A 14,640-nucleotide genomic window follows, 5' to 3' on the forward strand; every position below is an offset into this window, starting at 1 on the left:
ATTCACCCACCAAGTTTTGTTTGGTTGGTTTGGGGTTTTTGGGGGGATTTGTTTTTTTTTTTTGTTTTGTTTTTGGGGGTTTTTTTTTGTTTGTTTTGTTTTGTTTTTTTGGTTGTTTTGTTTTAAGAGGATAATTTTTCTGGTTTTCCTTTCTGGGAGAGGGGGTTAGTATCAATGGCCTTTTTCATAGGCTTTTCTCAGCTTCCCCTACTGAAAAAGAACCCATTAAGTGTCACCCAGGTATCACAGTGAGGAAAACTGTATTGTTACATTTATTGACAGGAAGAGAACAACATACATGCAGTTGCTCTCCAGATCCACTAATCAGATTTCAATTCCTTCCCAAGAGGCAAACCCATGAATTTATTTCTGCAGAAGGCACTTACAAGCTCTCCAGATTTACAGTTCCTGTCAAATTAGGAAACCACTGCACCATGCTGGCACCTCGAATGACCCTGGAAAAAATCCCCATGAAAATCAGGTGTGAACTACTATGAAATTGAATTTTGACATTCAGTCTTATTATCAGGTAGATATTTACACCAAGAAGACATTCTAATATTCTTACTGCTTTTAAATTTTATACTTGAATAATGTGTGAAAGGCTGTCTTTTCACTGCTTCTTATGCTACTCATTTGTTTAATAAATTGCTCCTCCACAAGCAAAGAATTGCAGTTCATCAAACTGCAAAGAGTGCTACCAAAACACATGAAAAGTGCAGCTTGTAGTTCCAAGTCTCACTCCATTTTGCTTATTCATCAGCCCCAGAAGTGGTATCTTTTAAGAGCATACATGCACTAACCTGCAAAACATTCTCACCATGCACATCTCTGCTCAAAAAACCACCCAGGACATATTGCAGATTGTTTAACTAAGAATCTGAGCACTTGGCCTTGGGTTATGTATTTTATGAAAGGTAATTTAATAAAAAAGTTGTGGAGCATATTTAATAGAGCTTCTTAAGAAACTAGATATTCCCAACAATAACAATATTTATTAGAACTCATTGAAAAAAAACCTATAATGTAAGAGGGAGTCAGAAAACTTATTTGAGTCCTTAGCTTCAACATTTCATACCCATTTATTGTACAGTATTGTCAAAAAGGTACTTACAGGGAATGCAGATCTGACAGATTCTGAAATGCGGAGTTCCCCACAAAAGACAAAGGATTATCATACAAATGTCTGGGAAATGAAAAACACATTTCAGTGTTTGTTCTCACAGTCACTGTCTGCTAAAGGCTAAAAATAGACGGATGAAAATTACTTACATCGTTCTCAGAAGGGGGTTTCCTGCAAATGCACCATCAGGAATTATGGAAATGTAGTTACTGTGAAATCCCCTAAAGATAACAGCAAAGGAAAACACTTAAACATTAGCATTTGAAACTATACTGCCAGCAGATTCAACCAGTAGTCATTTTCATCATACCTACTCAATTCCCAATCCTGCCTTAACAAGGATTGCAATAGGACTAAGTCCATCCGCGGGAATAATTTTAATGATTTCTGTCTATTGCACAGCAGCTAAACTGAAAATATTTCATTAGAAAGGAATTATTTTGACCCAACATGATGCTGTACTTTCACTTTTCCCACTCATCTCTTAAGGAGGGCACAAGGAAAATGTGCATAGTCAATGAGCACCTAACCTGGAGGCCAAAACCCTCTCCTGATCCAGATCTATGCTAATGCTTCTCCTGCTTATGTAACTTATGAAATCATTTTCAACACATGCCCTCTCCAGGTGATGATTATATTTTTTTTAATTATAGCCTCACTTAGCATAACTTAACCTAATTTAGGCTCCTGCACAATGAGGCAAGCATTCTTAAATCCAGGATTTTTTTCCCTTTTTATTTATGAAAAGGAGAAAGAAAACTGGTAAAAAGGGAGAATAAGTAATACTCACAACTCCTTTAGACTTGGAAGTGCTTTTATGGCTTCAGGGAACTCTACCATGTTATTATAATTTAAATCCCTTGAAGAAATAAAGCAACATTATAAAACTTTTAACAGTAGCCATGAATTGTCAAAATAATTTTTGTTTAAGACAGTCCAACAAAAGAAAAAAGTTCTCAGAACACCTTTAACTAGACCATAGAATAACTTCAATTTAGATTTAGTCTTCTGATGTTTTACATACTTTATAACCAGCTAATAACTCAGGTAAGATATTTGATATTGCCCAGAGGATTATTCATATTAAGTCAAATAATATTTCCTTACAGAAAAGCTCAGTATTTTTCAATACCTGATAGATTTTTCTTCAACAGAATTTACACAGAAATGAACTATGATTTCAAAGATTTTTTTTTTAAATAGATACAGATGACTGCTCTTTATTATCATCTGACTATGAATACCTTTTGTTAAGGCTTTATAAAACAAACAGTAAATAAGCCATTATGTAAAAGCAGATCTTGCAGCAAAACAATTATAAATACTGATTAGAAGCACAGAAAAACCTCATGACAGATTGGTGATGGGGATCTGTTGAATTCTCAGTTAAGCTGTCACTATTCCAGCAGTAATGTCAGGACCTCTGCAAAAGGGATTCCTTATAATGGAATAAAAATGTGTATTTATTCCATTATATATATATTTATTCCTTATAATGGAATAAATAATGGCAAAAGCCATTTTCAGAGTCCTGTATCAGCTGTATCTATTTACCCAGCACGTCATTGCTCAATTGAGGGTGAGAGAGATGAAGTAAGCAGCATCTCTGGACTCCTCCCAACTCCTCACATTAACAGAGCTTGTCACTGGCTTGCCCTTGCCCTCCTTCATTAGTTTCACTAATTTAGCATTCCCCAAAGCATACAAACAGGCACTGCTGAGGGAGATATCACTTATCAGACATCCCCTGAGTGAGCTGCAGGGAAATGTGACCCAAGCAGCTGAAAGCCAGTCCTTGCCACTGAGGCACTCAGGAGGTTCAGGATGAGGAACAGTGGAGCAGCAGCCCTCTGAGAACCCCTCATAAAGCTCCTGTTGTCACTCAACAGTTTTGGACACGTATCCTATAGATGTTTAACCCTACAGGAACCTGAGAAACAAATATGTGTCCTTTATCACTCATGGGGCCACTCAAACACTTGTGATCTGTCCACCTGGCTCAGCAGAGTGCTATGCAAAGGAACAGCAGCTAGAGCAGGGCTGGGAACACTGCAGCCACATCAGCCAGCATGACATCTCACCCAGGCTGGTATTGACCTGCTTCTCAATGTAGTTAATTCCTTTTTGGTGGGGCAGTGCACTGATACCAGCCTTCAGCTCCAAAACTGAGCTGGTCCTAAGTGTCAGTGCATACACGCCTGATTTGCAAAATTTTCACCATACAGCATGGCAACCTTGATTAAGCTGAGACTGAGACAAACACTGACCACAAATTACTTTAGGAAACATACTTACAAGGTTTCAAGGTTGTCTAAACCATCAAAACAGTGTTTTCCTATAGTTTTTATTTTATTATTATGAAGATGTCTGAAAAACAAAACCAAAACAAGTGAATGATTTCATGTAAGTTAACAAATTAGCGGATATTTCTATGAAATCAAGAGGTTAAACAATTTAGGAAAAAACATTGCATGGGGTGGATTACACAGAAGAATATCTTTCACTTCCAGACAGAATATTTCGTCCTCATATGGAAAAAGACTAGATTGCTTGCAGTTAAGTCAACCTATTTTAAATCTTTAATCATTATCCAGAAATGTGATAAAAAATAGCAAACACAGAAATCAAACATATTTTTCTTATTATTCCACAGAGAATTTTAAGATTACAAAAAGACAGGTTTCAGGTAAAATAATTTTTTCTTCTTTTTTTATCTCTGAAAGCTTTCTGTGACAACCACTGTTTTGAAGTATTCATTATATAATGAGATGTCAGAAATCAAATCTCACTACCCACAACCAATGTGGCTTTTTGTTTATGAGAAAGTCTTTAGCAAACCTTCAGCAGGTTCTCTACCATACATGGTATCATCTCATGTTGGCAGTAGCCAACTGAGCTAAAACACAGCAAAATATCCATTTTCAGTGCCACCCTGAATGAACCAAAACTGTCACTGCAGAGAAAAGCCAAGTGCCCTGTGAAACACAAACACTCACAGAACAACCAGGCTGGAAAGGTTGGTGAATGCATAGTCAGGAATGTGAGTTATCCTGTTGAGAGCCAGAGTCAAGGCTTGCAAAGAGGGGAGATTGCTGAGTGGAGAGATGGGGACCTCTGTCAAGCTGTTGTCATCCAGCCAGAGGTGCCTCAGCTGCAGCAGCCCCTCAAAGCTGTCCTCTGGGATGGCAGTGATGTGGTTGGCATCTAAACGCCTGCAGGGGAACAAAGAATTCATCAACAAACTCAAACTACACAGCAGCAAAGCCCAGCTGAAGTCCTACTATTCATCAACATCTCTGTTCAAGCTTATGTGTGAATTATTTCAAATAACTCAATACTTCCAAGTTTGAAGTGTTATTGAAAGATCCATTAAAACCTTTTTCAAGGCAAATGAAGAGCCCATAAAATAAAGTTTCATAATAAACTTTTCAGACATTTAAAATAAAACATTTGAACAAATTGATATGCTTATAATTAGCTAACCAAAATGAATTAATAACTCTATAAAGCATCTCCCACAAAAGCCCTAGCTTCTAACACAGCAAAAATCTTTAAAACAGTAGCTTGACAGCATGGCGAAGACTGCAGAGGCATTGACTCATTTGAATGGATTATCCCTACATCACCCTTGTTGATAGCATCGTGTACTGTTGTACGCTTGCTTTGTAGCACTGCTATACAGTAACAAAGCGCCTACTTTAGAGAACAAGATTATTAAAAGCTGTTTGTGAACAAAGTCAAGTTATGAATTATCCCAACAAATAAAACATCTCAACTACAACTGATTGCTGTCTTGCCCCTGATCTTTTCTAACATTCTCCAGAACAAAATGCAAAATAGCACATCAGCACTATTACCTACTGTGCACCACTGGATTTGCCATCATACTTTTCCCCTAAATGAATGCAAATTGCAAAATTAGCCATGGTAACTGTCCTGGTTCCAGCCACGACAGGGTTCATCTTTACAGTAACTCAGGGTGGACAAGGGGACCTATCTAGGACCCAGAGGTTATTCAATAAGCTGGGAAGAAGCAAAACATTCCTAGTCCATGGACCTCAGTGGGTCTGAGAAGGCACAGAGCAGAGAGCACTGGGCAGTATTTGATGGTCCTTCTCCAGGTCACCACACCTGGTGACTTCCCTGCAAACACAAGGAAAGAGGATAGAGAATAGAGGACACAGCCTCAAGCTTTGTCAGGGAAGGAATAGGTTGGATATTAGGAAAAAAATTTTCACCAAAAGAATAATAAAGTACAGGAATGCTCTTCCCCAGGGAGGTGGCAGAATCACCATCTCTGGATGTGTTTAAAGACTGGACATGGCACTCGGTGCTATAGTCTAGGTGAGGTGTTAGTGCACAGGTTGGACTTAATGATCTTAGAGGTCTCTTCCAACCTCATTATTCTGTGATTCTTGTGAAAGCACTTTGCACAGCTGGTGTGGAACAACTGCTGCACCAGCCACAGTGCAGGGACACAGAACACGCACACCCTCCTCCAGTAACAGGGATGCTCATTAAGATACAAATCAGCACAGCTCTGGAATTACTTAGCACTCTCCAGTTTCTAAAGCCATGGTCAGATATGCTCTTGAAATTCTAGCTGGGTTAGTTTCAGAAGTAATTTCCCCCAGCCCTTCATCCTGTCCTTCTCTGGGCAGACGGTGTGGACCAAGAGACTTCACTGCATTTGTCCCCAGGCACAGTCACAACAGATCTGATCTCAGCACTTAAAGGGAGAAGACAACCCTGATTAAGAGTTAATGCAGAAGGCAAGCCTGATCACAAATTTAACACAATCTTTTTCCTTAAAACAGAGGTTTGTTGTTGTGATGCATGCGGTTTGCGTGTTTCAAATTATTATGAAAAAAAGCCATCAGTTGAATTTCCATGTAATAAAAAAAATCACAAAATACACCAAATTAAGCAACAAATATGCTATTACAAGTGGGAACTTACAAAATTGTCTGCAGTCAAAGTTCTCTCCTAAGATGAGTGAGAGATTAGCTCTAAAGCTGTACATCAAAGAGTGAATTCCTATGGTTCATACACTGGCATGCCCTCATCATTTGCCCATGGTCTGAGAGGTGTGTATGATGTTCTACTTGAATGCTCTTAGACCAGAACATCTCAGAGAAACTGAAGCTTGATGATAATAAAGGAGGAAAACAATGAGGCTGAGGGGAGAGAGGAAAAAAGCCTGAGGCTCTGCTTCAGAAAAAAAAAGCAACTAGAAATTACCTGTCTTTCGCCTCTCCTAAATTTACACAGCTCCCTGAAGATCAAAGAATTATTTCCCAATGGAATAAACATATCCGAGTCGTCTAATTTCTCCCCACCCCTCCCTTTTTTTCGGAGGTTTTTTTGGTTGTTGGAGGAAGGGGTTGGTTTGGGTTTTTTAAGAGAAGAAGCATACTCAAGAGACAGGCCTCAATCATTGTCCCTACTCTGTATTTCCACTGGCACCTTGCTAGATTCCATTTATTCTAGGAGACTTTGGAAAACAAAAGCACACAAGAAAGCCTCCTGTCCTGCTCCTCCTCTCCCAGCCTTAAAGGGGGAGGAGAACAGAGGAAGGATGGACACACACAGTGAGGAGCTGAGCTCAGCCAGGGAGAACAGAGACAGTCATGGAGAGGATGTCTCACCATGAGTTTTCAGCTGGCTTTGCCAAGCCCTCTGTTCCCCAGAACAGGAGGACTGAGTACCCAAGTACCCACTTTAAACTGATGACTCTCCATAGCCATCCCAGCTGTTCTGTTTATTTTCTACAGCCCACAGCAGCAAAGATGAGGGAGAAAGAACACCACCACCCACCAGTGACATTACCAGGGAGGTGTGGAAAGCGAAAGAGGTATTTTTAAGTTATTTGGCCTCATCTACAAATTTTTGTGGTCCTTCAGTTCTCTTAAGAGCCTAATATGCCATGGTTTTCCTTTTTCTTCCAAACAGTCAAAGCTTATCCACATGATACTGAATGCACAAAACACAGCTGAAACACTCCTATTTAGTGTGAAATGCACATAACAAAGCTCTTAGTGAAACAACTGAAAAACAAACCTAATATATTTGACAACCTTCACAAAACATTAACAATTAAGGACCACAACTTTTCTTTAAGGGGCATATTCCCTAGCTCCAATAATTAACAAAGAACAAGCAATATTCTTTGCTTGGACTGGACTTTGTACAAAGACTGTCTTTTCCCATTATATTGTTAAAGATGCAAGTATATTCTTCAAATTAGACCTTAATCTTTCAGAAGCTACTTCAATTCCAGCTTTCTTATAGACACTGGCTTGTGAGAGACCTTTACATTTTAGTCTATAAATTAAGAGTTCAGTTGTGGAGCTGTCATCCTCACTCTCATTCCTCTCATGTTCTCTCCTCACACAAGCACCAACTCCAGAAGAAGAAAAGAGCAGAAGGATGATAGAAACCTAAACACTCAGCAGCTCTTCCATCAGTATTTGATATATTGTTAAAACAGGACAAAGCAGGCTCTTCAAACAATTGACTCTGCTTTAAGGAAACCAGAATTAGTAAGAACGTCTACCCCAGTTCAAACAAATAGGAGTTCCAAATGTAACACACACATAGAAATGAAATTTTACCCACAGATGTACACACACTGCTTAGGGCAACTGCCCTACAGCCTGCATCCCCCGTAGGTAACACCTGAGAGGCCTCCAGGACCAGCCTCACCAGCTCTCATCCTTGACCACTGGCAGCCTTCCAGGCTTCAGCAACTAAGAAATTTTAACAGCCTTGTACTAATAGCCTAATTAACAGCCTTGTAGAGCAGGAGTTTACTGCTGATGTTAATAAAAGGCCAATCACTCCCAGCTCTTGTGTTAAACCACTTCTGTTCAATAGCAATCATTAAAGAACATTGCTCTTTAAAGAGCTCCTTCAAAAATCACAAAGAAATCACTCCAATAACAGTGGAGAAGGTTTTTAGTCGGGGAGTGCCGATAAGGCTGTACCTGGGAAATCCTGCTGCAGGGGGAGGCAGTGACCCATGGTAGCAGAGGCACTTCAGAACACAGAGTTTGCTCACTGCATCAAGAAGTGGCTCTCTGCGCACTGTGTGTTGAGAACATCAACACAAGGATTTGCTTGATTCAAAGACAAATTTACAGCAGCCCTCAGAAACTAGTGATACATGCTGAAGCTGTTTCCATCACTGGTACTGATGGGCCAGCACATCTGTTTCTCCACATCTGGTTTCTCCACACCTGTTCACATGGTACCAGTCAAAGGTCACAGCTTGCTGCAAAGTCCCCACAGAGGATTCAGATAATTTTGCCTCCATGCCATTTAACTTTCACCATTGCACTTAAGTTTCTGATCATTCAATTTCTAAATAATTCCCTGATTTTATTTAAACTTAGCAATTTCTTAAGCAAGCCCAGACAGTGAAAAAAAAAAAAAACTAGAATAATGCCAGAAATTCCTGAAGTTCACAAAAAAAAATAAACCACCCCACTTTCAAGAAAACCAGAACACCTTCTAAAAGTAAAGATGGCATAGAAAAATATGTGAAGTATACAAAGCAGTACATTTAAAGATTTTTCAGCACAATCAGATATGCTCAGAAGAGCTCTTATACATTCTTAACTCTAAACATTCAAGGAACAAAAACATACTCAGTGTATTTAAGTCTGTATTGGTTTTGCAGGTTAAAGAGAAAACGTGTCAATTTCTTCCATTCCCATTCTGATTAATCCCATATCTTAACACAGAACTAAATCTGAGGGCTGATGCCCTTTAATCCCTTAGTAACAGCAAAGCAGGAAACTAGAAAACCTCTGAAGACAAAGCATTAAAAGATGCTTAGCTGAAAAGACACCTGCCACAGTAAGGGGTGCATGCTACATATAACAACATTTAAAGCTTCTTCACTTCATCTAGTCCTTGCTGTTGATGAGCACCTTCCACAGCCTCCCAGACACCACTGTCCCTACAGACATGTCCTGTCCTTCCAAACTATAATCCAGAATCACAGAATTATCAACTGGAGCCCTAAAGCACTCTTTAAGAAGAAGATAGCAGAATTAGAACAGAACTGTGTATTTTTTGATGTAAGATTATATTTGCATTGTTCTCTCCAAATTCAGGGATCTTCCCTTCTGACACATTTTGTGTTCATGGTTTATGTTACCGAAATTGTCAGCAATATGAACTATGGCTTAAAATCGGGCAGTTTCATTATAAGCAGAATGTTTCTAGATTTGACTTTATAAATAAAGACAGATAATAACTCGATCTGTATAAGGAACCCTTCCTAAAATACAAAAAAGCTAGAAATTCAAGACTGCAGCTGGTATGTGCTGTAACATATATTTTAAATATGTCTGAATTTATTTATAATAATTTAAATTTGTGTTAATTTATAATCAGAGATATTAAAATTACTTTATAATCAGAAATATTTCAGTCATCTTTATATTTTTAAATATGACTGAAATATGCCTCCATTCTCTGTCCCCATGCTTTTACCATACATTTTACCCTGCAGAGCATGATTCTGCTCTCATTCCTTTCAGTTCTACATTAGGACCCCAGTGTTTCCCACCTGGGCTGAGATGATTCCCACTTCCAGAAAACCTTTTCCCATGCCAGTTCAGCACATTCATGCCTCCTGCCTTGTCCTGCCTAAGGCTGCTCCAGCCTCCTAAGACAGGGAAGCAGACTGAAGAACTGGTTATGGTCCTGCTGAACAGATCAGGCTGTTGAGGGAGCCAGAAGTGCCAGCAGGGAGTGCAGAAATGCCTGCTGACCACAGGCATGGAGACACTCACCGTGCAGCTCAGGTGAGCACCCACCCAGCAGGAGGGGCAGGAGCTATCACAGCTCAGTATCACACTGGCAGGATCCCAAATCCCACAGCTTGGCAATCTGGCAGAACTGCTAAACTGCAGTGCTTTGAACTGCTGCTGCAGAATGCTCCAGTATTCCCTACATGTGGACAAGTGTGCATATGTGCTGGGACTACAATTACAATAAATCATACCTAATACATCAGCAGATATCGACAGGCTTACAGAAGACTCCTGGGTTTGATGGCAAATGCACAGTGGCAATTAGGTTTGTGGGTTTTTTATTCGAGTGGAATAAAGCTTTCCTTTGTAAAGCACCTGAAAGTCTTTGTTTAAATAGTGTAATTCCAGTATTTGTTACACACTGGGGACTGAACCGGAATATTCCTACTAGTCCTACGTAGCTGGGTTTCTGTGGTCAATCAGAGCAGCCCTAAAGATTGCTGTAGTTCACATTCCCATTTTACAAATCCTCGGATTCTGTGTCAAAGTTCAGAATAGACACAAAATAAATCACCACAGTCAAATATGCCAAGGCACTTAGAGGAGAGACTTTCCTCAATGGCTTCCTGGTGGTTCCCAGGAAGCAGCTCCACCACTGTGCTGCTGCACCTCCTGCTTTCTGTGTGACCCTGGAACTGCCCACAAACCTGCCCAACACCACTTCCAGACCTAAAACACAAGGTACTTCACAGCCTCATAGTAACAAAAACATGCTGTTGATGCTTTGCAGAAACCAAAATGCACCAAAGGCTATTCTTTACATTTGTGAAGCTCCTTGTCAGGTTGTTCTGCTACTGAGAGAGGCACAAGCTGGACAAACAGTGGCTTCTCCCTTGGTAGAGCTGTCCCACAGCCACATCTATCACAGCATCCTGCAGTGTGAGCACACAACCCGCCAGATAAACTTTTCTGGGGTGCTACACAGCAGGCTGCCACTCAGTACAACTCCTTAATTTTGCTAAATTTCACCTCCATATAAACAGCCCTATTCTAACTCTCTTTTGGAGGCCAGAGCTGGGAAAAAATATTCAATGCAAACAGAAAATAAAGAGTTGCCATTCAGTATTCTGAACCAGGTTGGCTGCTCACCAGCTGTAATATAAACACTACAGACCATGAAGCCCCTATAACCATCTTCTTTATTTCCACCCAGGTATGTTTACTGAGTCTGTTAATACATACCACATTGTGGCAACTGCCTTCCTATGAAGCTAAAAAATGGAGCATATGAAGACAGAAAACACCTGTAAAGGTGTTTAAAATGAAATTATTATCAATATACTATAAAAGTTTTGAGGAAGTAATTTGTGCCTTCACCAAGGAAAAAAAATACCCATGAACCATACTTCAGAGCAAACTGGGAAACTGCCAAAAGAGGGACAGTTCAGTGATGTTTAAACTTGCAGGTTTGGGATGCAGATCATATAGGAGAGTAGAAGTAGATTTTTCTAACATATTCTGCAATGAATTATTTGTTTTAAAAGAAGCTTGCAGCAACTTGGGAGTTTTGAACTCACAAAAATTCCTTAGGGAGGGGAATAGATCACTTTTTTCCTTTTTCTTTATACAATAAAGCAGGATGCTGACACTTATGTTTCCATGTTCAGATACAAAATTCAGAGGACCACTCTTACATTCCTTTGCCAGAAGGTGCTATCTGCATTACTAGGGGATATGCATAATCAGTGTAATTATGCATGAATAATGCTAACAAAGTCTTCCTGAAATTCATTAAAATCACAGAAATGCATTCTGGTGAAGCAAACAAATTGCATAGAAAAATACTTTTGATCTCTCACCACACTTGTCTCAAAACCCAATTTATTCTCAAATTCCTGCCCATCTCTAACAAATTACAAACCAAAGGCTGAGTCACATCAGTGGATGGAAAAAAAAAGCCCAAGATAAAATCCTCCTGAGCTTCAGATGAGCTTGGTTTGTTAGAGCATGGTGCTGATAGCACCAAGGTCATGGCTCCAATCCCTGTGTAACTCATTTATTCATTAATTCAATTCCCTGAGAGCTGGATGCAGTGATCCTTCCAGCTCACAACTGTCTGTGACTCTGACACCAGTGACTTCCAGACTGGACTTGCTCACCTTATTTCCAACTGGTTATCTGGAAATCTCAATTTGCTTTTCCTCGGAAAAAGAAGTAACAAGCAGCTTGCTACTACTTACTAACCTAATTTCCTCCTTTTTCATCACCCTAAAATTGATATATTTTATCATTTGCCCTTGAACAATGAAGCTCCTAAAAGGGAAACCTCTCCACATTTTAAACTGTTACTCTTATATCTTAACTGTGAGGATGTTTGATCAAGTGATTATAATGATTACCTTATACAATCTTACATAATCATTATTTTTTTCAAAACTAAAATGTTTGCTTTTTTAAAAATAGCTCTAACATATTCATCTAAAAAAACATTAAAATCATATGATTTTTTTAAAAAATAATTACTTAATTTATACGTTCATTATTTTTTCTCTTACATTTTGTTCCTTCCCTTTTGCACATAAAATTATCATCTCCAGCAACTGGAGATTTAATACTTTAAACTTTAATTAGAGAACAAACATTACTGTAAATATGTATAGAAAAAAGAATGTTCACTGAAAATGAAATGGATGATTTGTAGACAAACATTTTTACTAAGGCAGTTTCTCTTTTTGGCATCAAAGAAATGCTGGAAGCTAAGACTAAGTTTTTGTTTTGTTTTAAATTATTACTAAAGGTTTATTCTTATCATAAAATTTGAAGGGCTTTTATTACAATGCATAGTGTTTGCACCAAGACCAAGGTATTTTCTCTTCCACGCACACACTAAAACAAGAGTGAAATACGGACACTGAATTCCCTCCTTACTGGAATATCCAAGCAGCTGCAACAAGGAGGGCCAAGATCCAAGATCAGGGAATGCAGAAATGCACCTTTGCTAAAGTTGTGCAATAATTTGCAAATCTATTTTGAAAAACTGATTTTTTTTCCCAAAAATCCATAATCTGAAAGAAACAGGGTCTTGGGCCAGAAACCAGAACTTTGGCATAGAGAGAATAGATAATTTACACTCTCTCTCCCCCCCCTCTCTCTCTGGAGGTAAGTGGGAAGGAGGAAGTATTTTGCAGCCCTTCCCACCTCCTCCTCCTCACAGTGATAGGTATCTACCACCTAGAGAGCTCTAACTAACTATTAAGGTCTGATTAAGATGCTTTATAAAACATTATAAGCCAAGAGATAGGATAAGCACATATGAAATACCTTATGTGCAACTGGCAATCAAGGCTGAGGTATTCATAATTGTCTGTGAGATTTCAACACCTTCCTGTAAAACCAATACTCTGCATGTCTCAAGTTATACTTCTTCCCAGAAATCCCTTTTCCTGCTCTGGATACAACAGGCTTGGGCATCATTCATTTTTGCACAATATTTAAGAATTGCTCAAATAGCTTAGGATGTGTAAGAGGGTTTAGAGTTTAACTGCACCACTGCTGCCATTCATACAGCAATCTTGTACCTGGTGTTGGAGTTTTGAAAGAGTTTTGCATTTGGGTCACTCCACCAAAGATGACAAATAAAATTCCTCATGAATTTTAATTGTGAAACTTTGTTCCATCTGCAATTGCACTTTCAGAAACTCCAGGTACATTATGACACATACATTATTATAGTTCATAACTCTACAGAATGAAGCAAAGGCGACAGAGTGACTGAAAGTGGAAACCGAAAGCAAAGTAAGGCAACTTACAAGGACTGCAAGCCACTCAATCCTCTGATGGCCTCATTAGGTACCGTCTTCAGCTGATTGTTCTGGAGGGTTCTGTAAAAATCCACTGTGTTAATAAAGTAGAATTGGACAATCATCTTTATCAGAGCTACAGATAACAGAAAAGCCCATAGTCCTGTTATAGTTTCCCGGATTTCTAGTGTATGTAAATGCATACAGAATTCTCAAGACCAGATGCCCAAAGGCAACAATGAAACAATGGTCTACTTCAGTTTTATTTACAACTCATTCATTAACAGCATTAATTTGTAGAGAACAACCTGTGACACAATATGCTGAAATTCCCTTGGGAACTCACTGAAGAGGTTAAACAACAACAGGAGGACAAATTTGCTACAAGAGATTATATGTTATTGTTTTCTTGTGGAATTATCTCACACACGCTAGAAAACACACAAACCTCTAATTTTTCCTGAAGTTGCATCAATACACAATGCATCAAACTAATTTATGAAGTGTGTTCACAACAAAGCACCACTGGGCCAAGCTGAATTAGCTATACTGTTGGGGGTTTCTTCAAAATTCTCTTATAGGACAATGCATGCCATGTGAGCTCTTTTATAAAGAGAATGTAAATGACCTTGTAAAATCTTAAGTCAGTTTTGGTGCATACTGGGGTAAAAATTCAAGTCACAGCTTTTAATTAAGACACATATCCCACATTTTTCCAAGAACTGCCAGAATTTCAGGCACCTCCAGTGTTGGTATTGCAACAGATGTGTCTTCAAGAGTTTTGACAATTTGCATTCAATTTACAGCATATTGTATTAAATAGTATTGCAAATGGGCAGCTCCCTAATCTGTACCCTGGAAATAATGTCTGTATTTTTTTCTTTAAAACCTCAAGGTCTGCTATTTTTTTTAATATCTCTTTAATTAACTACCTATTACCCTGCTAGCATTT

At 38.9% G+C, this 14,640-nt stretch overlaps 1 protein-coding gene across 1 annotated transcript in view; it reads right to left on the minus strand.

Moving 5' to 3' along the window:
• LGR4 (leucine rich repeat containing G protein-coupled receptor 4) overlaps positions 1-14,640 on the minus strand; it is a 75,103-nt gene that overhangs the window by 13,424 nt on the left and 47,039 nt on the right. Inside the window, exons 4-10 of the mRNA XM_030950200.1 lie at positions 13,698-13,769; positions 4,120-4,335; positions 3,419-3,490; positions 1,914-1,982; positions 1,273-1,344; positions 1,115-1,186; positions 387-455 (exon numbers count right to left, since the gene is read on the minus strand). Coding sequence (XP_030806060.1) covers positions 387-455; positions 1,115-1,186; positions 1,273-1,344; positions 1,914-1,982; positions 3,419-3,490; positions 4,120-4,335; positions 13,698-13,769 — 642 coding nt within the window. The remainder of the gene's footprint in view (positions 1-386; positions 456-1,114; positions 1,187-1,272; positions 1,345-1,913; positions 1,983-3,418; positions 3,491-4,119; positions 4,336-13,697; positions 13,770-14,640) is intronic.

Source organism: Camarhynchus parvulus, chromosome 5, assembly GCF_901933205.1.
Source record: "Camarhynchus parvulus chromosome 5, STF_HiC, whole genome shotgun sequence".
NCBI classification, from domain to species: domain Eukaryota; kingdom Metazoa; phylum Chordata; class Aves; order Passeriformes; family Thraupidae; genus Camarhynchus; species Camarhynchus parvulus.